The 25,189-nt window shown below is 39.3% G+C and overlaps 1 protein-coding gene across 5 annotated transcripts in view; it reads left to right on the top strand.

The window, feature by feature from the left end:
* Positions 1 to 24,720, top strand: part of LOC108763647 (uncharacterized) — a 67,831-nt gene extending 43,111 nt beyond the window's left edge. For 4 of the 5 annotated variants that reach the window (XM_018511491.1, XM_018511483.1, XM_018511473.1 and 1 more), the window contains 10 exons: positions 10,438 to 12,163; positions 14,552 to 14,725; positions 18,708 to 18,930; positions 19,343 to 19,578; positions 20,025 to 20,352; positions 20,499 to 20,707; positions 21,228 to 21,427; positions 21,518 to 21,690; positions 21,772 to 21,936; positions 22,336 to 24,720. In XM_018511491.1, coding sequence (XP_018366993.1) covers positions 10,438 to 12,163; positions 14,552 to 14,725; positions 18,708 to 18,930; positions 19,343 to 19,578; positions 20,025 to 20,352; positions 20,499 to 20,707; positions 21,228 to 21,427; positions 21,518 to 21,690; positions 21,772 to 21,936; positions 22,336 to 22,826 — 3,925 coding nt within the window. In that variant the 3' untranslated portion in view covers positions 22,827 to 24,720. Of the gene's footprint in view, positions 1 to 1,330; positions 2,471 to 10,437; positions 13,304 to 14,551; positions 14,726 to 18,707; positions 18,931 to 19,342; positions 19,579 to 20,024; positions 20,353 to 20,498; positions 20,708 to 21,227; positions 21,428 to 21,517; positions 21,691 to 21,771; positions 21,937 to 22,335 lie in introns of those variants that run through there. The other variant, XM_018511463.1, reaches the window with a different exon arrangement.
* Positions 24,721 to 25,189: the final 469 nt, after the last annotated feature.

Raw genomic sequence — 25,189 nt, 5'->3', positions numbered from 1 at the left:
AGAAGTGAGAAAGAAAGAGATGAAGAGACTGTGAGAGGAGAGGTCCAAATTCGTCCGAACGAAAGACAGCCGAGGATGACGCTTTACTAAGACGGGCAAAGATCCAGAGACAGGAATGCAGGCCGAGTCGATGGAGAAGGAGGGACAAAGCGATGATGAGAGGAACGAAGTAAGAGGACGACGAGAGCCGAAAATGGAAAAAGAACGGAGCACGTCTGCGAAAGAAAGATAGAAGATTATGGTGGAGGGGAGGGGGGATTGGCGAAAGCGAGAAGAAAGATTCAAATGTTATACAAGATAGAAAGAGACATTCGTGGTTGAACTGGTGAACAGTTGGAGAGGAGGGAGAAGAAAAGTGGATAGAGTGGGAGCGAGGTAAGGCAGGAACGCGCAGCTGGGAAGGTGAGCGTTGGGGAGATGGTTGGAGGAGAAGAAGGGGGTACATTGGAGAAGGAGAGAGACAAGCAATATGTATATGTACAAGAGAGCGAGAGAGAGGGGGGGGGGAAGAGAAAGATAGACAAAGAAGGAACACGTACGAGAAGGGGGCACCGGCTGGCTTGGCTCTCTCGGGGTAAAGCGAAGCCAACAAACTCACGTCAGTCCAAAGCCGGAGGGACGTCTGTCCTCCTCGTGCGTTCTCCATATTCCGTTTATTCTGCCACGACACATCCTCTTTCCTCCCGCCAAGAACCGTGAACACATCCACGGGGCCCCCCCGGATCCCAATCTGGTGAACGCGCGGGAGGGGGTGCGAGTCCACAGTTTCGCTGTTTCGCGACGCGACGTTGAAGGTCGAGGAAAACGCTGAGGAAGACTGAAACGACTCGTCTCCAGAGCGGGATTCCAGCGAATTGTCGCGTTGTAACCAAGACGGATTTCGCGGAACCACCGATCGGCTGTTATCGGTAACGGTTGCACGAGAGTTATCGAGCCGATTGTCGCGTCGGGTCGGGGTTGGAGCGGTACATGTTGAGCGGGGCGTGAATCAGGCGTAATTAAGGCGGTTAACGGAGTCTGGAATATCTCTCCGACGAAGCGGTGCGGTGGGCCAAAACCGGTACGAGCGTTCTCCATGCGATATAGTGCGCGCCGCCGCCGTATCGTCGTCGTCGCCGCCGCCGCCGCCGCCGCCGCCAACTCCTCCCTCGTCGCGTACAGCCGACTACAGCCTTCGGAAGGTGCATACACCTCCTCCGTTGAGTTGCCGGTCGCAGCTCCGTTGCGGCGTCGTCGTCCGTGCATCCACGCCGAGCGTCGCGTCGCGTTGCGTGACTGTATACGCGCTATACGCGCGTGGCGCGCTCGGGCACCAACCATATAACCAGTGTGTCTGTGTCGGTGTCGGTGTCGGTGTCGGTGTATTCTCTTTCTCTCTTTCACTCTTTCTTCCTGTGTTTCTCAGTGCGCACTGCGCGCACAGGCACAGGGTATACAGGTGGAATGTGCCACCGTCCGCGCGGCACACGGATGTACACTGACGCGTAAAGCCAGTGAGGGGCGCCGGGCGAGATAAGGTCGAGCCTTATGCGAGGTGTAAAGTGATCCACCAAGAGGACTCTCGCAAGGGAAAGGGGACGTGCGGGGAGGAAACTCCGGGAAGAGTCTCAGTATGGAGGTGATATATAAATTTTGTAAATAATAAATGTGAATGTCTTTGAATGGAAAACCAAAGAATCTGGATCGGTAAGGATTTTACAAAAAGAAATCAAAGGTCCAGAAAATTCTAAGAGACAAGGTATTCGAATCGGCAGACTTGCGTAGGCATATAAGGATCGACGTGGGAACAAGCATGAGGACACTTCATTGTCGGAATGTTTAAGCATCGAGGAAAGGAATAGATGGAAGAAAGTTAGTAGAAAAGAAGACACAAAAGTACACGAAGAATTTCGCTCTTCGCAAAGAGATAGACGTAAATATTTAATGACATTGTGATCGGTGAGATATGAAGCGACGGGTAAGAGGAAGTGGAAGATCGTGTACGGAATGTAGAAGCGTTTCACGAAGGTCGGACCAAGACTAGAACATTCATAAGATTCCACAGGCCTCGCCTCCTTTTATTCAATCTCAATTAAATAAAAGAAACCGTCTAAAAGATCAAGAAGAAATTAAATAAAAAAAGATACTAAAATCAAACTAATATCAGAAAATATTAGAGGAAATATAACAAATATATTGTATGAAAGAAGGATAGAAAAATATCATCAAAACAAGATAAAGATCATTTGGAAAAGCACAGACAGGAAGGAAAGACGAATGTTTAGTGTTGAGTTACGAGGGGGATTGTAAGAAAAGAACGGTCGAAGAATTTTGAAGAAAACCGGAAGGTTTCGGCGCTGCGAGGAGCGCGCATTAAGATTCTTCGTCCGTATGCAGCTTCATCGCGAGTCGCGCGAGCGTCCATGAGGCTTGAGCGAAGGACGAGCCGTTGAGAGGTCCACGCCATGAGAATCCTCAAAACGCTACACTGGTAGGTTCCACTCTAGCGGATATACGACATAACGCGCGTCTTCGCAATTATTCGCGTCGCGCATTCCGCGCGTGATTGAGAAACTCGCCGCGAGCGATTTAATAAAGATCGAAGCCCCGGGCCAGATACAACACACGAACGAAAAAGGCATTTTACATCTGCGACTTTTCATTCGCGAGAATTCGCCATTCTCATCGTAGTTGAAATAAAAAGCAAACGTAAACAAATGTTTTCTAAATTCCTCTCTTTTTTCCCTTTCCCTATTTCTTTCTTTTCTTCTCTTCTATCGCAATGTGTCACGAAAAGCTGATAAAAAACACTAAAGTCACGTTCGTGTCATGGGAGATGACAATTGGAAAAGGAATTTTTATTGTTTGAGGCCTTTCATCCCATGACTCGTTCACTAGAATTTAAGAAAATATCTTTTTATTTTTACATCTTTTACGGTATAAATAATATGAATAGTTTGGAATTGTATGGGCGATTTCTTTTGTTGCTATTGTACGCACCTGACGTAAATATATTGACAGAGATTTATGACAGAAAAATGAAAATTGAAAATTGAAAATATCAAATTTTTGAATGGCAAAGAATTATTTTGGGATATATATTGTAAAAATAAAGTTTTCTAATTTACAAATGATAATTCTCATATTATCGTCTCCATTGAAATCAATTTTGCTTTAAAATACAGCGTATGTGTATCTGAATGCTTGAAAAAAAAAAAAACGACTTTAATGAGAGAAAATCCGCCTTTTCATTTCGTGAACCGAATCTCTATAGTACACTTGTACAAAACACCTTGCAGATACACACATTTTCTAACATGTGCTGCACACGTTTCAGTGTTGATGTATAATTTAGGTACGCGATGACACAATTTCCACACGTTCGATACACTTCCGGATCCACCATGCATGAAATATCGGCAGGTAATAAATTCCGACAAAAACTCATCAATACCTTCCGGTTCGAGCACTGCCAAACTATCGCCTGATCCATCATAAATCTTCTCCGCGAATTGTCGTTCCATTATTCCGAACCAGTTCGTGCATAACTGAAAACAGTTTTCACGTACATATGCCTGGAATGTTGTAACTTTATATACACCTATACAGTTAGCGCGGTACAATTAGCGCACAACAAGTCGTATTATTCGAAGGAATAATCGCGACGTGGTACGAGCATTTTGTCGCGCGAAACGTGCACAGTCGTGCATAAGCGACTCGTAGAACATTATCCGACTGTTACAATTTCACGAAGATCACTTCCGCTTGATATCGCAATCGTTATCCTTACGTGTTGTAAGTTGCAGGATACGCCTCGTATGCAATTACAGAGCGTAGCATTTAATTATCTACGAAGAAGTGTACATAAAAATACGCGTTAATAGCAAGCTGCCGTCACACTTGCGTGCTTAATTTCAAGATGACTTAAACATTTTCGTCAAGACAGGTGAATTATGCCGCATAGCGCGAAGCGAAAAATAAATTTGCATTTGCAGCTCTTAATTAAAGATGTCTGTTTGAAGGGAAGGAGAAGAGGTATAGAGAGAGAGAGAGAGATCTGGGTTTCGTGCATAGGTATTCCATAGGGAATGAACTCTAACACGATGTAGATATAATGTATTAAGTCTCGATGGGCTATAGCTACTTGATAATTTAATAGCAACCCACTTGTTATCAAGTGCCAATTATTGCTCCGTTACACTCGGAAGATCTCGCAGTAATAACTGTGCGTTATTACCACGGTTAGGAAACATAAATACCAATGTATGTGATTGCCTATTGGATGTCAATAATTTGCGCACAGATACAAAGACGCATTTAAATCCCTTTAGAAGTCTTGCATTTTATTTTCGGCACTGCTTAAAATTTGAAAATATACAATTATGTCTAAATTTTTCTCGTTTTAAAATTGTATTTTGCGACCGTAAAACCGTATTACCGACAACTACAATTGTATATACAAGTAATGTAATGCTCTGCGACTGATGACTAGTTATCTCAATTTTTTTCTTAGAAACAGATGACGATGCATCCGATTCTAAAGCTTAAGATTTCATCGCGTCATGTGTATAACACAATCTCTTTCTTCTCTTTCTTCTCATCGTTACATAGTTAGTTCCTTTGTTCAAGAAAATAAGTACAAAAGATACGTAAAGTATTTGAGAAATGAAACTTTGAATGCGCATAAAATGCAGTGCCTTTGAATAAAATTTGGGATAAACGCGCGTAGACGTGAGTTAAATGGTATATTCGTGGCAAGTTCTGTGGAATCACGCTAGGGAATATCTGTGCTCGACTCTGAGAACATCAAACGCGAATTCTCACGTGGAATTCGAAACAAGGGGAGATCACGTGTTTCCGTTCCTGACTGCAGCCCTGCTTACCTGCCCGCCTCCACAGGTATCGTTAAGCCAGGGACGGATATACTGAATTCTATATTACGAGTGGTCTGCATGAAGCAGCGGTTATCTTCACTGGGCTATTCACGGAGTTGCTTTTTTTATTCTCGTTATATACATAAGATATATTTTGCAATTTAAATAAAATACTGGTGTAAGTGGAAGATTATTTATATTTTGATTGACACATTTTTGATAATGAAGAACAGATCGTTTTTCAGTGAAATCGAATTTTTCGGTACAACAATGTAATAAGAGTATATATAAATAATGGATTTAACTGACAATGAGCTTATAAGTTAGAATAAAAATCCAATTTAATTTACTTTGCGCGCTGTGGCTCAAAACTTTATCAGCTTTAATCTGGCTGTTAACTGCAAGCCGTAATATCGAATGTATCCGTGAAACGAGCTTTATTCTTTTCATAAACGAATTTATTTATATAACGAAGGATTTATACCTTTTCAACTTGCATTTTTTCTCTCATTACATTTACATTTTTTCAAACATTTATCATGAACACAAAGATAAAATAAATTATTCCTTTCCTTCTTTGTATTTAGGCGTATATGTAAATAGAACCTTCGTGAACCAAGAGACACGCTGGTGTTTTTCCTGCGTCAAAACTCTTCCGTTGTTTCGTATCTCGTACAAAACTTTTATGCGAAAATGCAAAATACTTGGTAGGAATTGAAGTCACGCAAAGAATCGTAACGTATTCGTCCCGGTGTGACTTGCATTACATAATCGAGCGCGGATTTCGCACGCGATTACGCGAATAATTGTTCGGGCCTTGAGCACGCCCCGATCTCTTTTCGTTAAACATGGGTAGTTACGCGCGCTGTAATTTAGCAACTTGATTTCCGCGGTAAACGACGGCGACGCCGCCCGACGAGCGGCCGTAATTGTCGATAAGCGTCGTTACAAAAATAAATTGGATCTCTATTGGGCGTGGAAATCAATATTTCTGGCTTTTCGCGACCTTAAAGGTTGCGACGTTTAACTATCGACTCCATCGCGTTTCACATGGAGTCAATGCGGTAAAAGTGACGAATTCCTAATATCGATATTGCAATTCATTGCAACACGCGTGAGCAAAATGCTGTTCGTCTGAATCTCGGCGAATCATAATCGATGACACTATTCTCCTGTATGCCATTATTAGGCGACTCGTAACGATCGTTTCGTGCATTCGCGCGATCTTGCTGCGTAATGACGTTACTGACGACATGACATTGAAAAGTAGAGCGCGTCGGTGAGAAAACGATGACATGATAAAAATGCAGACATGAATGGGGAAATTAATTGAAAAAGCAAGAATAACTGTTTGCAGGAGTCACGATTTGTATAAGGACTTCGATACCATCGTCACAAGCGTGATTAGACTTGCATTCCTTTCACGAGTATCCGTTTTGTTAGGACACGTGATACTTTCACTCGTATATCTTGCACGTCGCAAATTTTTCGGCCGTCACTGTTTTTTCGGCAATCACTGTAAATTAGCATTGTCATAAGTGCGAGGAGACTCGCTTCGTGAGAAACGATAAATTCTCGAATTCAATTTCTGCATTATTTTACGTGAGAAATAAAGGACAAGGGAAATTCTTTCGACCGAAAAATCTGTCGCAAAGAATCTTCTTATGTAATGTTGTAAATAGTTAAATAGAAATTAAAAATTTAATTCGGTAACTTGGAAAAAAAAGAGGCGAAAAAAACCTTTTAATAAAATCTCCTTAGTGAGAATTCTGTCTTTGTTCCCGTTTTGAAAGTTCGAATAGATAGCGAAAAAGTACATCACATTTTATAAAGATTTAATTACGGGCTATATTATTATTTTCGATTGCATCATATAGATATTATCGATATAATGCTGCTATACACCTTTTATGAGTCAATTTAGCTTTTAGTTAATTCACGGATGAAAGCCCACGCTGCAAGTTAGATTATTATCGTTATCATCAATTTACCTTATAGCCGATCATCTCAAATTACTATAAATGCAGTACAACATTTTCATCGCTTTTGATCGGTTCGCTCGATTCGCATCGTGCGTAGCACGGGACGCACTTAATGCGCGCGAAAACTGCACCTGAGCGATCTTCGTGCCAATTGTTATTATTATGAATAAAGCAAAAGAACCCGTGTTCCTGGTAAGATTATCGATCCCTCGAGCCGAAGAATGCACTCAGCCTGAATTAAAGGACACTCGGACAACTTTCGGAAAGTTTTCTTGCAGCCTCGGTTCGAAATTGGCCTGACCTCGCTGTGTCCGTTTTCTTGAAAATTCTTATACCGGGAGGGATCTGTCCTTTAAAAGAGGCGATCCCTCCTGAAAGCCTCGACAGGTCGATGAGCTTAGATGCAGTTTCGCAGATGGTGATCACGCTGACCTGCTCACGTTTTCCATTACGGGCTCCACCGCGCTCCACGTGGAACAGATGCACGCGGCGCAAACGCCGCAAATCACGCTCACACATTAACAATCGACCAACTATATTGGAAAGTACAATCCGTGGCGTTTCTTACAAGGAGAAAAAAATGTGACATTTCCTTGGGGAAATCCGTTCGGGCGTCGCAGAAATTAGGTCTCCGCTCTCCGCTTTATTTAATTCTCGCCGTAATTGTGTTATGAAACGGAAAAGGCGGAAGAATTGCGGAAAAGAAGAGATAATTTCTTTAAAATTCAGTGATTGAGATAAAAATTTCTTCTATAAACTTTGAAGCGTGTTGCCAAGTGGGTTTTTTTAGAGAAATCCGCACTGCCAAAGTCCCAAGTAAACATAAAATATAGTAAAAATAAATACATCTATTAGAATATATAAAACATAAAATATTTTATATAAATACAAATTCTATAACTGCTTTATCGTTATTTAATGAAAAATATGTTTTGAAATTACAAGCCAGTTGCCTGCAACGTTTTTCATATACTGTATCAAGTGATAAACATAAAGCTACAAAATAGGGAGAAATATTTTTATAAATACGAAAAACGCTGCGGTTGCACTTTTAATGTAGAGAGAGATCAGAAGAATTCTAAAGATCTCATTAAACGCATTGCATAAGATGCCACCGAAAATGCAGGACTTCTCATTTATATTCAAGTATATATTGAATGGTGGTATACCGTATTTCCTATCGCCTTTGTTCACGATTTCCATTGTCTCCTTCTTTATCGTTCGCTCTATGAACCTTCCACGCGTATTTGCGTAAGAACCAAACGAGTGTAATGGCGTTCTTGTGTTGAATGCTGCATGCTCGACAATGTAATCAGATCCGCGAAAAGGCCTATTGGTCCTTTATACATGGACGGTCTTTGTCGTATAAATCTAATTTCCGACATCTTGCAATATACTACAGAACAGAAACGCACACGCGTAAGTGGAAATTATTGCACTGGACGTTTAATAGTGCCATCAAGTAAAGAAAAAAATGCAGATTTTTTGATGAATTTGTATTTGACGTAGAGAGTTTCCGCGCGATAGGCCATCATTCCTTTTCGTAATATTTTAATATATTTGATATCAAATATTAGTATAAAGCGATATGTATAAAATTATAGCACATATCAAATTTATTTAAAAAATGATAATCATGTATAAGTTGTTTTTCCATTGCAGATATATTTTTAAATTTGTGCGCTCGTGTATATTCAATTTATCTATTTATTGAAAAAATTGAGTACTGATATTTTATTTAGTTTACATAAATAAATGTTGTTAATAAATCAAGAAGAGATTTTTTTATTTCTAGATATTTAAATATAATACAGAATACATGCACACACAACATAAGTTTAATCAGTAAAAAAATTTTATTTAATCGACTGATAACATAGTGCAAACAATTTAATAAAATTTAGATGCAATTTTGCAAACTGTAGCTTCGTGGGTAATATTATTTGGAATTTGCATTTTAATTACGATGGTGTTTTAAATATAATTCAGTTACATGTTTATTGTAGTAGATTTTTCAATTTGAATAAAAATTTAATTGTTAATTAATATGAAAGAAATTACGATTTAACATTCCTCATGATTTATTGAGGATTTTTATGCCACTCTCTTAAGCTACTTTAGTCGGAACAACTTTATAATGAAAAATAATCGCAAACTCTTTTCCTAACATGATAAACCGGCGACTGACAAGCCGTAATACATATATTTAGGATTTATCGTATCGAAAGTTTCTTCCCGGTCTGTTGCCATGTGCATGTCCCAAAGACTTTTCACACGATCGAACGACCAGGAGATTCTACATTCGTTTGAGACATCATGTAACATGTACTATCGGGATCATATGATATATAGCGACTGAATTTATTTCCACGTAAGCACCGTCACGTTCTACGAAATCTAAAAATATGGAAGGAAGGAATATTCCAAAGAAAGAAAGAAAAAGGAAAAGAAGGGGCATCATACTGAGATAAATGGCACTTTCTCTCTCAGCGAGAGATAAATTGCATTTTTTTTGACAATTTTTATAATTTTTCGCAAGTTTGTCTCAATGACTTTTTTAAGAAAACATTGATATTAACTATCTAATCGGAGTGCTACATTGAGAAAAATATCTGATTGGATTAATTGGAATTCTGGTTGAAAAATGGACGAGAATTAGAATTTTTTAGTTAAATTTACTAAAATTTTAGTTGAGATAACTGGAAAGATTCTGACTGATATTAGAATCTTTGATTCATTTATTTTCAACCAAATATTTTTCTCAGTATATCTATTTATTTTAACAAGAAAGAATAAAGTATTGTTATTAAAAGTAATATTTTATTATTATATGTTACTTCTCGTTATTACTATTATTTATAGTAAAGATACTAACCGATTATCACACAGAGCTACTTTATCGTTTCTCGTATATGTATTTTTTTTATTATAAATATTTTTTTATTATAAATATGATCTTTCTTAATGTGATGCGTTGTCAAAGATACCTCGTGTCAAACTTCAGTCAGTTTACACCTTAAAGATATCCAATTATCCGTTAATATATAATAATATTCGGATATACTATTTTATGTTCATAACAGCTAGCAATTTACCTCACCTAGATTGCGTGTAAATAATATACCAATAACTAGTTATCCTTCACTTAGTTTCCTTCATCTATTAAAAAATAGAGTTACAGTTATTCGACTTACTGTGTACTATTCTGTCGAACGTTTACCTCATTAAAGATCACACATTAAGAGTCTACCTATCAGAAGTTACATTTTCAATTATCTGGCCTATTTTAATAATATTTATATAACATTTATAATAATTATACTTAGATAAATATATAATTAAAATATGTATACATCTTCAAAGACACATTATCTTATCTTTTATTAAATATATAAATAATTTATATATCTGTTAGTCATAATATTAAAGTTGTCTTTTATTAAGCTTTGTTAATTATTTAGCTCAAGATACACTTTTATGGAGATTTTGTACTTTCACACTAATACAGTGCATTGAAAAATTTAAAAATGATTGAGGAATTAAAAAGTATACGTTAATATTCCGTTAACAGTAATATTAATGTATCTACTTTTTTATTTCAGGTCCCGAAGGCGTAGCGGTAGTGGCGTGACGGACATACACTCTCAGCAACAGCAGCAGCAATTGCAGTTGCAAGAGAACAACAACTCGCGCGAACAACAACTCGTGCGAACAACAAGCTCGCGCGACGCGAAGAAGCCGCAGGAGGGACTGGGGCCCGATGAGATGTGGGCCCCTGGCGCCCTGGGCCATCATCGGGAGCTACCTGTTGATGTGCCCGACACCCTTCTACAGAAGGCCTATCCCAACAAGGTAAAAAACTGCTCTTCCGATTATAGGAACGGGCTACAGCATCGTCCCCGTAGCGCTAGCGACCTCGACCTCTCCCTAAACCTTAAAAACGAAACCCTTAAGACGCGCACCATCGCGGACGGACGCGCTAGACTCGTATCGAACGATCACACGCACGACGTCACCGACGCAGCCAGGACAATTAACGTCCACAACGGTCTTCAGCCGTCTATGCTGAAGATCGAGCTGAATATCGAGGACGAGGAGGAGAAAGTGAAAGCCACCAAGAAGAATCTGGGGTTCGACAAATATCGCGATAGCCCGATCGCGACCGGCTCGCCGGATTTGAAAAGTACCTTTAAAGTTTTCCAAGTATACGCGAACATTGACGAGGAGGACGCAGGTGGACAGAAGGAGTCCAGCGTTGATATTGAAGACGACTATCCTTTTGCCAAGGAGGATTATCCCACGATGCTGAAAACATGTAGCGACGATTCCGCGAGTCCAAGAAGCTCATCGGGTAGATCGGACAGTACCGCACCCCTCGATACCAGTCTAATGCTCAGGCATAGTAAAAGCCACAAGGACTCGCCGACTTATGACGTACGAAGGATAGACCTCGGGTCTCCTTGTAGATCGGTGGTACCCGACATCAAGGTGGCTCCACTCTTTGGCCGAACCCGAGACGCGACTTCCTTTGACAATCCGGCTTATGGATTAACGGACTTGCAGGATCTTCAGGGGCTACTGCGATCCGACGAAATGTCAGACTTAACCAGACTGATTGATGAACAATCTTCAATTCCAAGAACTCCGCAAGATCAAGATAAAGTCTCGCCTGTCCGTGTCAAGGATCAGCAGATGGACTCTTCCCAAACCGAGCCAGTAAGCAAGTCCAGCAAAAGCCCGACGAAACGTCGTTCAAATGACGAACGAATTAAATTGAAGGCAAAAACCCGCAGTCTCAATATCGAGGAATTGATCCGGGTTGGCTCGACCGACGATCTTCTCGGCATCGAATTAAGCAATCTCTCCTCCTCCTCCTCCTCGTCCCGGCAGCGGACAAAAAAGAAGCGGCATCAACAGATCTCCAGCGGCTATTCCACCCTGAGGAGCGAGGCCTCTGGCGATCTCGAGCATAACGCGGACCGCAGCTTCCTCGTGGTGGGCAGAAAGCCTTACCGCGAGGTAGCCGTCGATTGTCCACCGGATTTCGTGCCGGTCACCAAGTGCCACCCGATATACCCGCCGCCGAATAAGACCCCCGGCAACAGCAAGCACAACACCCTCGAGCCAAAGCGCGATCACGCGAGTGTCATTAACGAGGCGAGTTCGTGCGCTGCGACAACGACGATGACCATGACGACTACCACGCTCGTAGCCTCCCCTCGCCTCTCCTTGAACGATAATAGCTTCACGACGCTGTCTAGTGCCGACAGTAGCGCTAAAGAGACCGTGGTCGCGCGCTCGGTAGACCATAAGCACAGCTTGAAGAAGGTAAGGTCCAAAGTCAAGAGCTTAATATGCAACAGCTTACAGCCTATCCTGCACCACCAGCAACATGGTGATTCGCTTGGCGCTTACAGCACGCAATACCCTAACTCACTAATGCAGACTCATTCTAATGATCCTGTTCTGCAATCGTTCGTCATGAACATTACGAATCCCAACGAGTTCTCGCAAATACGAAGCTCCTTCAACGAACGAGATGAGAATCTCTTTCAAAATCGACAAATCCAGAATTCTTGTTTCGAGGATGATTACCACGACGTGGTTTTCTTACAAGGAAAATTCTTCCGCGTGAGCGGAGAACGTTTATTATCCCCCGTTTTTCCAGAAGAGCTTCCCAAAAATTCGCAAAACCCCTTCCTCGAAGAAGCTGGTAATAATAAAATGACCTCTTTCCCTTTCCCAACTAGCGATTCTATACGCTTGAGTGTCTTTCCTACTTTTGAAAACAAAGTCGTGAACTCTTCTAAAGAAGAACTCCTTGGTTTCGAGAAGGAAACCGAGGAGAATCACTTCTCCGATTGTCCGAACGAGATTAGCTTGATACCGGAGGAAAATATCTCGTTTTTTAAATTCAGAGATAACATTCATGTCCAATCATCTATCCAAGAGACAAATCAGAATTCTCGGAATTCTCTGCGTGAGCTCTCCTTTGCGGAACAACGCGTTGTGAGTCGTTTATTCGACGACACGCGTTATTCTAATAATTGTCAGCCACAAGAAAAGGAGCGACGTGACAGCGCTCACTGTCTCGATGATTCGCCGAGTACACAAAATCAAAAAAATTCAAGGCTATTTTTTAAATACGGTTCCAAATTGGACGTTCCATCTATGCTTCCTAACAATGGCGTGAAATTTCGCGTTAGTTGGAGAAGCATGTCCGACCTTCCAAATTTAATGGCCGATTGGCACTCGACGACGACAAGGACAGCCTTTTCGCTCCCTGACTTAGTTTCAATATCGAAAATCACGTCATCACCTATCGTCGGGTGGGATAAAGTTGACCACCCGACAGTTTCGTACGACGGATTTTCTCATGAACGTATGAAGCAGAACATACCAAAATCACCGATGCACACTATGAAGAACAATTCGCTCAAGTCGCACGTCGACGCTCTCGAACAGCAGGTAAACCACAATGGACTTCGTCTCGAGTTTAGAAACTTTCGCTCGTCGAATAATTCGAACGGCGTCCTTGCACTTTGGAAATTTGCACGCTTTGCAAAGTAACTTCGTGGTTGATTGTCTCTTGAATTACCTGATTAAATTCATCATCATTCTAGTTGTATTTCTCGATGCTAATGGTCGTGATCTGTCTATAAAAGAGATACTCTCGGGACACTATAGAACAGTAATTTCTCTTTGCCTTTTGCACGTGTTATGATCGTGGAAACTGTGTTACAGTCGCGCTCACAACTTTTCAATACTTCCACACCGGCTGCTGTCTGGGAGGCGCAATATGAATTAAATTCTCTTTCATATACCTCAGACATGTATATGGGTCGGAATTATATATAGGACTATAGGATTTGTTGACTATAAAAGCACGTGTCACTCTATTTAATTTAATTTAATTTTATTACATGGTTGGATAAAGACACAAATTTATGGAATATCCTTTAAAGAACAAATTTATGTAATACCTTTATATTTGTGTAATATCTTTTATCTTGATAAGACTATTATTGCAAAGATAAAATGTGCGAAGGCCGCTGTTCAATTAAAGACGCAAAATGAGGAGCATGCGTAGAGGAATGTGGAATATTTAATATGAGATCAACAGCATGGTAAAGTAGCCACAGGCTGCGCAATAAAAATTGTGAAGTAAAATGCTCGTATAACTATAAATTATGTACATATTTTAATTAACATATCGTATTTCGAAATGGCGAACAAAGGAAATAAACAGTTCAAGATTCTAAATAACATAATAATCTTTTAATAAAAAAATTGACATAGATTGAACGATAACTAAAAGTAAATAAGTACAAGTATGTTATCATCTTCGATACGATTATATCGATGAATCACCGAGTCATTCAAGAGTTGGCATTTTACTTCTGCATTTTACTTTCTGCATTTTGCTTTTGATATGCTTTCTTTTAGTGTATCTCGCTCTGTCGTTTTCTTTCTCTCGCTTATCTAGCTTACGTCAACTTCCTCTTTTTCTCTTCCCTCTCGTCCTTCCGCGTGCCGCATGCAAATACGCGATTCTACAAAGCCTCTTCGACTGAAGTATACGAATAGTTTGTGTCTGAAAATAATGATAAAAGAGAAAGGAATGTGAAACGATAAGAATTGGGAAAGGCAAAGTAGTTTGCGCGACGTCAGGCACGTGGGACCACTAATACGAGCTGTTTCGGAATGGATTTTTAGGCCGGTCTCAATGGAGTCAAGCCTGCCATCCCACCTCGCGATCAGAAGAGGGCACCTGCCAGACCGCCGAAAGATAATCTGCGCCTCTCCACGCAGAACAATAATGTTGAGACGAGCGATAACGCCAACGCCGAGCCGACGCAACAGCAGCTTCACTCTATCAGGAAATATCAGGTAAGATATGATGTCGGCACTCTTTTTCGCACTCGGCGTTGTATCGAGTCACGTAAGCACGCATGATAAGCATTCGAAAAGCGCGGACGCTACCAATCCCGTGTCGAATTTTGGAGGACGTGACGGAATGTAAGTATCGGCGTAAAAGAAAAAAAGAAAACAAAAATTATATGTGTACCTAACGTATATTCAAAATTGTTATTGTTAAATTTAATAACACATTTGTTAAGAGAACGAGTCAATACGCAAATTGCCTAAAGCTGGTAAGTGCTACCATATACACAATAATAGACTGCGCGTTTCTATAAAGTTGTCGCACTATCGGTTCAGAAAAAAATGACGTAGCTTGAAGCATAATCGTTCTCTTTCTAAAGTATAGAGTTGAAGAAAAATGGTGATAGAGTTGAAGAAAAAGATTTTACGTTCAATTCTTTTTAACTGAGCAGAAAGAATGAGGTAGCTTGAAGCATATATCGCTCTCTTTTTCTAAAGTATCACGTTGAAGAGAAATGCTGATAATTCTTTTTCACTGAGCACAGAAGTTAAGATCAGGGAATGCGCAATGTTGCAATTTGTATCTGTCACATTACTGCATCTATATGAGTCCTACGAAGCGTTTATTTTATTATTATTAATATTGAAGCCGCGTTTGTTAAAAGAATAAATTTTATGTAATCGATTTCGCTGTACGTAAAAATTACGTCCAACCGTGGTAATTGCCACGAAACGCGTTGGTTTTGCGCTGGATGTAATAAACATTCTCGTAAAAAGGAAGCTTTATGCGCGAGACACGATTTACATATTGAAGAAGGGTTGACCGCGTAATATCGCCGGTCTAGCTCGTAAACCGGCACGTGCGCTTCCTCCGGTGTTTCGTCACAACGATAAAACTGCACCACTTGCTTTCGTCGGAATTTACGATTTTGCCCTGCGATCAGATTAAGTTGTTAATGGAGCGCGTTTCGGGAAAACAGAACATTTTACAGGGAGTTTTTAACCGTGAGAATAACGCAACAGCCGTGGGTAAGCGGTAGATCGCGTTGCGTAACGATGCGAAGGCAGTAAATGACAGATCGTTATTTAAGAGGACGTACTACAACTCGCTACTCACGTGACCACGTTGCGCAGGAAATTGCGATGACAATGGTTATTATCGAGGCACCATTCGTCGCGCGACGTAGTCGCGCCACACAGTTTCCGAATTCCCCGAGCCCAGGTTCAATTGATAAATGAATCGCAGTGCGACCTTGCACAAGCGGAAATTAATTAGACGCATTAACAGAACGTGCGCTAACAAGCGTTAATTATTTGAAAATTATTAAACGAGCGTCGAGATCAACGTGGAAAATTCTTTATTCCATTTATTCTCAATGTGTACTTATGAAACACGCACGTGGCAGTGAAATACTGGCTTGTCCGTTAATAAATGAAATTCGGCGGAAGATAGAGGCGCGGAAGGAATTTCTTTTTGAAATTAAAATACGCGGCGTGAAGATCCATTTGACGGTCCCGCTCGAATAATTTTTCACTTCTGTTGAACTTCGTTTCATCGAGCCGTTAAAAATCGGGGTGGAAACTCTTCGTGGAAAATCGTAGATGAGATCTGGATATGCTTGTGAATCGAGTGCGGCGCGCTTGAAATTCATACAATCTCAGTATCTGTAAGTGTGAGAAATGCCAGAACCCCTTATATACGTGACTGGCGTCGCCGGGGCCGCGCGCGAGTCTCTGTTTATCTTATGGAATCCTCACACCACACTCTTACCTGCCTTAAGTCAAGTGCGGTCTGGAATGTAAAGAACCCCTGCAATAGTCTAAGATTACATGCCTCAAGTGTAGCGTTACGAAGTTTTCGATAGGTGTAGACGTAGGGTGACTCGCAGAGTCTGCTGCATTCAGGGACTTTCTTGGTCCCTTCTTTTTTCTTTCTACGGCTCCTACTTTCCTGACCTCAGTTTCTTGATCTGCCTCAAGCAGACGGAGAACCTATTTCAGACTTTCAATTCGGTTCGCTGCTCTAATATCTTGAGATACGCCGCAGCAGGTGTCCTAAATTCAACACATTTTTCTTTATTTTCCTGTTTTTATGAAAGTTATTAGTTGCAATGTGTCGACCAAATAGCCACCACATCTTACATTCCTTTTCGATTTACATTTTGATATTCCTATTACTGTTTAAGCTACTATTTAAAAATCCTTAATAATTGTGAATGTATAATATACAAAAAACATTGCAATTTCCTCCCTCAATTCAATTTTATGTATTATTCTATTTACAAAATTCCGTAAATTAATTCTTATCAAGATGGAATCACATGTTGGAATTAACAGATTGTAGATACACCGCGTCGCTCAGAGATCGTCCAGACTTACGTAAACAATTGAAAACATTGGTTTTTCTCGGAATTCATTTTGTTGTCATTTTTTTTTTTAAGTTGACACATACATGTTGATGTTGTCTAAGTACACTGTGCAGGAGGGCGAGAGTTCGAGACAGGAAACCTTACGTTCACTATCGAGGTAAATAGGGCTTCACTGAGATATGTTTATCCTCATACGTAGTATCGCGTGGCAAAACGTGGTGCTCGTTATATAAATGAAAATTAAGAGTCGTATGTTTTGCTGCCGGCTACTGCGGCATTGCAGATAAACATTTTTTATCGGGCATGCTATACGCATTGCAATTTCACGACGGTAAAACGCGACGGCTGACTAATGACGACTTTATCAACTGACACCGGTGGGCGTAGATCACGAATCACAAATAGTATCGCCGATAGCATGACAAATTTATGTAATTTGATCGCAAGATGTTACTGACTCATAAAGAAAATAAAAATTTATTGCAAATTAGACTTTGCTAAATATAACGTTGCATATATCGAAAATAATAATAAAAATATAGAATTTTTAAGTATGAATATTCATTTACAAATTCTTGAAAACTTGGGAAGAAAATTCTTTTTTGTAATATTTAAAAAATCTCTCAGTCAACAAATATTTGATATTCTATTTCGTTTAACCTATTTAATTAATTCATACATTCACATAATACAATTATATAAACTTTAGAAAACAAGAGCGATTCAATTTTATAAAATTATTGAGTAACGAGATTTATGCGGAGTAATGAAAAAAAACAGATTTTGTTGAAAATATTTTTATAGATTAAAAACAATAATAAGCAAACATTATTTGTAGATATATAATATAGAATATATGAGAGAGATATGTATATTTTGTGCCAGATTTAGTTGACTAAGAACTGAAAACTTCACATTTCTGGTTATAAGCTATCTGGAAATAATTGATAAATGCATTCGCAAAGAAGTTCAATTGAGTCTTGAATTTAATATCATTCAAGAACTTCTTACTTTTCGCAAGTTGCAACCGCATTGAGTGGTCTTTAAATTTTGCAGCGAATCGTATGTATTTGCGACACTCGTTACATACAGTTGATGTGTACAGCAATTATTTCACAGACTTTTACATAATCAGCATAATTATAATACTTCAATAAGACAAGATTTCCTTAAGACAATCTAACCAGGGTTTGGATTAAAATATTATGTTTTCAAAATATGTTAAATATTATTTTTGTCTAATGCATATATTATAGACTAGATAAATATTACATAAATTACAGAAAGAGAACCGTGATAAGTTTTAGTCCAATAAAAATATTCTCTGTTCTTTTTATATTTAAAAAAAATCTTATTATTTATTATATTTACGATTGCACATCTAAAATACATTTAAGTAAGAATGTATTGTATTTATAATCTTTTAAAAAAAATATGTGAAATATTTTGTGAAGAGATACGTGTCGTACATTTTAATAACTGTCAAATAGAATTTTGATATCTCAATTTTTAGAATAAATACACGTGGAGAGTTCTGTTTTGCTACGAGATTTAAATTTCCATAAACACTTTTATATTTTGTAAAAGAAAATAGCTTACCGGTTATATCGCACTTACAGGAGCAGTTACGAAAACGGAAAGATGAGGAGGAAAGACAGGAAATGCTCAGCCGTTCTCTCCGTGGCTCTAAAAAGCTTCAAGCTTTGGAGAGCCATGCGACGAGCCTCAGTGGCCAGGAAAATCTTGCTTACGCACAGGACGAGGTGACCACCGGCGTCAGTCGAATTACACACGCCACTCCTAATGCAGTCCAAGAAGTGGAGGAGCCGCCCAGGCCTCTCAGTGAGTAATTTTTCTTTTTCAAATATATTCTCGCAGTTCTCTCTAAAAAGAAAATACCAAAAGAAGAAAATGTTAACAGAAAAACAAATAAACTCAATTAAGAAAATTGAATATAATACAGCTTGTACTCTTTATTTATTTTTACATTAATATTTAAGTTTTTTCGATTTTATATTGTTTTATTTAAAGAGAATTTTAGACCTATTCTATCTCATTTGCATTTAATTTCATGAACTTACAAACGCGAGAATGGTATTTAAAGAATTCTGAAAGTTGCTGAAAATTGAATGCTACTAAATATAGTTCCTCGCTCTTCCCTTATAGCCCGCTTGTGTAGCGTAAATAAACAGCGGGTGCGGCGGCACAGGATTCCGCAAGGAAATTTCTAACAAGTATACCTTTCATATTTCAGCGTACGGCGAGGTCGTTGCTACGCTGGAGAGGCTGCAGCTCCAACTGCGAAATATTTCAGGTGCTCTCGGTATTTCGGGTCCAGGTGTCGAAGCCGAGCTCGAGGCAGTCCGAACACTTTTAGTGCAGAATCGATTTGCGTCTGCCCTGGCGACTCGTCATACTTTAAAAAGTCGGCTAAGGGCGAGCAAGATTTTCAAACATCACGCCGATGACGCATCGAGTTTAGCGCGAGATGTATGTAAAATTGATAATTTGATTTATAACATAATAAAAGAGAGGATCTATACTATTATTCACGCTATTCAATACATTTTTGTTTACTAAAAATTCTTGTTTATTAAAAATTTTTTCAATCGTGAAGCTAGGTAATATACAACATTGTGTACGTAATTTAATTAGAATAATGTGGAAAAGCTTATTAAAATTATTTCCTCAAATATTTTAATATAATGTTTTTTTAGTAATTTCTATTTAATTATAAATAGAGGCATTTTTCCATGAATTTTAAATATAAATGTATAACTCAGAAATTATATCCCATGTCATGTATTTTTAATCATTTGTTCAACAAATCTCGTGAAGTACCTTCTTTTTACGTATTAAATATGTTTACTTTTATTATTATTTACTTGTTTCGATTTATGTCATAATTCTAATGCTTTGGCGTTCTGATGTTCCAGTGCGTGGATATCCTTGAAAAATGGCAATCGTCGTCGACCGCAACAGGTGTCGGCGGAGCAGAAACAATAGCCGCCGTGGAAGAGTTAACGAGTATTCTAACAAGTTACGACATGGAAGCTCTGCTTCTGGCGCACGATTCTATCGTCTCCTACGTGGAAGGTTTACAAAGGAAGCAAAGCCCGTCCTCTCCACCCAGTGGCCCGCCCAGTCCGACGTCTAGTTGGAAAGATTCCCGTGTAGTCGACAACATTAAGATTATCCGAATTGAGAAAACTAACGAACCTCTGGGTGCTACCGTCAGAAACGAAGGGGATGCGGTAATCATAGGTAATCATATTTACATGCACAATTGTCATTTCCTCTATCTCTGCTAAAAGTATACCGGTGATTTACTGAATATTTGTCGTATAATCATATCGTTCAATTCTCGGAGAACATTATTTCTAATATTAAAATTAATTCTGTCTTTCAAGGACGTGTCGTTCGCGGTGGTGCGGCAGACAAGTCAGGACTCCTACACGAGGGTGACGAGGTTCTCGAGGTGAACGGAGTAGAAATGCGCGGCAAGACTGTCAACGAGGTTTGTGATATTCTTGCTGGCATGCAAGGTAGTCTTACGTTCTTGGTACTTCCGGCTCCAACGAACCACAGAAATAATTTAAGGAGAGAAGACACGACCCAGGTACGACATATACAGCACATATTCTGATATATTTAGCATATTCTCGTATTAGAAATGTGGACTATCGTATCCGTGGATCTTGAAACTAGAACAACCAATATTACCGGTGGTGGCATTGAAGGTGAAAGGGCAAATGTCAGATAGGGAAAACATTTGTCCTTCAACTTCCAAGATACAAATGACATTGGTCGTTTTACATTTAAACGTCTTTTTACGATTTCGATATCTCTAGTTCAAGAAAATCAATGTTATTTAGTCACTCTGTCGTTCGCTTAATTAAAGTTTGTTCAGTGCATCTACATTGACTGAACCAACGTACGTATAAAAGCGAATGTCATATACATATAAGCATATGACATTTGTTCTTTTATCTTAACGACACGACATTGATACTTGTAAGTTACAGAATGATCTATAGATCGACGCTAATAAGAAACAGCGGTTCTGGCTTTATTGCACGGACATAACGCAGTTATAACATGACATTTGTAACCATAAAGCTTTTACCATTTGCATCTAGATACATATACGAGCGCATTTCGATTACGATCCCGAGGAAGACCCGTACATACCGTGCAGAGAGTTGGGCGTGAGCTTCCAAAAGGGCGATGTACTCCACGTAATTTCCCAAGAGGATCCTAACTGGTGGCAAGCATATCGAGAGGGTGAAGAGGACCAGACACTGGCTGGTCTAATACCTAGCAGAGCGTTTCAACATCAGTGAGTTAATTATAATCGAAGATTATAATCGCGCCACAATACTTGAACACCGCATCCTGTTTAAAACGGTATTCTGTTTTACCTATACAGACGAGAATCCATGAAGCAGACAATAGCCGGCGACAAATCGACGATGCGAGGTTCGAAAAAATCCAGCACGCTATTGTGCGCGAGAAAAAATCCAAAGAAGAAGAAACGAAACAAGTTCGGCGCGAACTTCAATGACGATGGATATCCACTTTACGCGACAACTGCCATAGACGGTATGTAAAGCCTAAATTGGCTGACCTAATGTCAATTACAAATTGTTAAAGACTATTCTTAGACGCAAAATTTTCTCGCAGATTACGACAGCGAGGAAGTGCTGACGTATGAGGAAGTCGCCTTATACTATCCTCGTGCAAATCACAAGAGGCCAATTGTACTCATCGGACCACCCAACATCGGACGGCACGAACTTAGGCAGAGATTGATGCAGGATAGCGAACGTTTTGCTGCAGCGATACCGCGTAAGTGTTATTTTAAAAAATTTAATTTAACTTAATTTATTGTGCTCTTGAAATATACTGAGATGTATATACGTAAGTGTGAGGTAGACGTAAAAGGTAAGGTACCAGCAAAGCTGCTGCTATAAAGCCTACTTGATAAACTTAATTAACTTGAAATTAACATGATTGACTAAGATAATATATTTTGTATAATGAAGCTAGGATTATTATAACCAATTAAACAATTAAATAATTAATCTGCTATGAATATTTACTATTTTATACACGGAAAACCGATTTTGTTAAAGTATCTAAAAATTTAGCTAAATACAGATCTGAAAATTTTTTATAAGAAATACCTCAACTTAAATAAAGCATAAAAATAATCTAAATAATACATCCTATTTTTTCGATTTCTAGATACAAGTCGTCCAAAGAAAGATTCCGAAGTCGATGGGCAGGATTACCATTTTATTTCTCGTGCTCAGTTCGAATCCGATATTCTTTGTCGGAAGTTCGTCGAGCACGGCGAATATGAGAAAGCGTACTATGGCACGTCCGTGGAGGCCATCAGGACAGTGGTTAATTCCGGGAAAATCTGTGTCTTAAACCTGCATCCCCAGAGTCTCAAGATCCTTCGAAATTCGGATCTGAAGCCGTATGTTGTGTTTATCGCGCCTCCAAGCCTCGAGAAGCTTAGGCAGAAGAGGATCAAGAACAACGAAAGCTTCAAAGAGGAAGAATTAAAAGACATAATCGAGAAGGCCCGTGAGATGGAGGATAAGTATGGCCATCTGTTTGATATGCTTATCCTCAACAACGATACGGATCGGGCGTACAACCAGCTTCTCACGGAGATTAATTCACTCGAGAGAGAACCTCAGTGGGTGCCTGCGTCTTGGGTTCAGTAACTTAAGCGGTCTTAATCGCCGCGCTTAAGACGAGCGTTTCTATACGTGTCTCGACGGTGAGGACGGCGATCGGAGGCCAGTATTGCGGTATCTGTTTGCAAGACAAGTGCTTTTACGCAATTTTCCAAGTAAGACTTCAAGCAAGTCTGATAGAAATTCGGAGAACTGGTTCTTCTACAGGTGCCTGTTACATAGTTTTATGTTTCTTACGCAAATCTTAAATCTTCCCCGGTTATTATATTGCAAGTACTACTCGCCTGACAGAGTCTTCCGCGCGTGTTGTCGTACTTTGGTGCCATGAAAATGACGGAGCAATCTTCAAAGGGAGAAAGGGAAGAAGAGAAATAGAAAAGAGAATGAATGTTCTACAAAAAATTTTCACAACCTCTGTGACGAACTACTTCTCGACATAGATTCTTGCATTTGTTAAAGAAGAAAAAAAAATATGATGTTTATATACCACAGTGAAAAACGACAGTTTTCAAGACTTGATTGCATCAATGATGTTTCGAATTTAAGCGAATATGTAATCAAATCGCGGACGATAATCTGACGAAAAACTTAAATTTAAGTTCCGCTTAAATTTCAAACAGAGTTGCTGCAGTTTAGTCGACTTTTGGTATCCCGAGATAATTCTGATTGAAATACGTTCGTACGTCGAAGTTTCAGAGGTATTTACGATTAAATTCTCATGACTGACCCATTCCCCAAGCGATTAATATTATTATATTAGATGCGCGAGTATACAAAAAATATCATCTTTTCGGTGCGCCAAAGCACATCTGCCGAGCGTTTTGCTCTTTCTACATATTAGCCCGTTCTACGTGAGGAAGTGTACCTGACCTGATGTCTCCTAACAGTGAAAAATTTCTAACTTGGGGGACTCGTGAAAATATCGTGTAATTTTCTATGATCTACGCACATACGTTTTGATAAATTTTGATAAGTGGAACCGGAGCTTCGATCCAGATTTTTTAAAAGATTCTTATTCACAGCGTAGCACGTGCGAATATATTAACGTGATTACATTATTAACTCCGCGTAATGTAATTAATTCTTTTTACGTTTATCGCTAATCAGTCATACACACACACACACACACATATATATATATATATATCGAACTTTCGCATACGATCATAGAGAGTCGCACGTTTTTTCACGTGAAATTTTGGTTAGAAATTTTTGGTAGTCCTGTTATTCTAACCAAGCGGAAGTTCTTATTATAAAGGAAGAAAAAAAAAATTCCAAAACGACGATCCCACAAGCATAACGACGCACTTTATGCGTTTCTTCGAACGCAAGAGGAAACGTCTGCGATGTCGAAGAAGGCGAAACTCGCTAACGTTTTATCGTTCGCCCTAGACATTTCGTGTTTGTTTAGAGAGCAGAAACTCGTGTTTCGAACCCGTAGATTCGTTAAACGCAATAGACTTAGGCTCGACTGTGGTTCGGTATACAAGCTTTTGAAAATTTCGCATAAAACAATTGTTTCTCCTGAGTGTTTTTTTACAGGGAGCGATTATTACGCAACGCGATCGAATAGGGTAAAAGATGTTTATCTGTGTCATTGTATCGCTACGAAAATAGGGATCGATGCGAAATAGAAAAGAAAAAAATGTGTAGTAGAGAGAGAGAAAGAAAGGCCATTGTGGTTTTTCATTGGAAATTATTCGGTAAATGCAAGTGCGCGATGTGTATCTTATAAATATTCTTGCGTTAGTAATAATTGTGTATTATATCGGAAAGTAACTTTTCTATATTTTTTTCTTTTCTTCGATGACTTTAAGAGCTCCGGTAAATTCGGCAAAGATGTGTCATTCGTATAGAAATTGTGGGCTACTGTGTCGTGATTAGATCAACTGTGTAATGTTAGTCGATCCAGAGAGAAAAAGATAGATACACTAAATTCAATGTGAAACAGTCGTAAAAATGGACGCGCGACTTAGAGAGATGTGTCTACGGTGAAAAAAATCGTTATTTCAATTTTTAGCTATTTAAAATCGATCTTCTAAGAGCCAATCAATGCATGACGGTTCAATATCGTGCCAAGTATCAGATCGCATGTGAAAGGACGCAAGCAAGATGTGCCAAATAATCCTGGATTATTTCCAGATGATGATCCAAGTTTTAAAATGCGCTCAAGAGGCACCCTAGAATTTGTCATTATATTGATTATGTAAATAATTGTGCACTTATGTATAGAGAGAAAAGGAAGCGAGGAAGAAAAAGATAGAGAAAGAGAGAGAGAGAGAGAGAGAGAGGGGGTGAGAGAGAGAGGAGGGGAAGGATAGTTATTCGAATTCATCATTATTAATTTTTCTAATTATTATTATCCGAATTATTATTATTATTATTATTAT

Source organism: Trachymyrmex cornetzi, unplaced genomic scaffold (genome assembly GCF_001594075.2).
Source record: "Trachymyrmex cornetzi isolate Tcor2-1 unplaced genomic scaffold, Tcor1.1 scaffold1118, whole genome shotgun sequence".
NCBI classification, from domain to species: Eukaryota; Metazoa; Arthropoda; class Insecta; order Hymenoptera; family Formicidae; genus Trachymyrmex; species Trachymyrmex cornetzi.
This window is presented reverse-complemented; position numbering and strand designations above follow the sequence as displayed.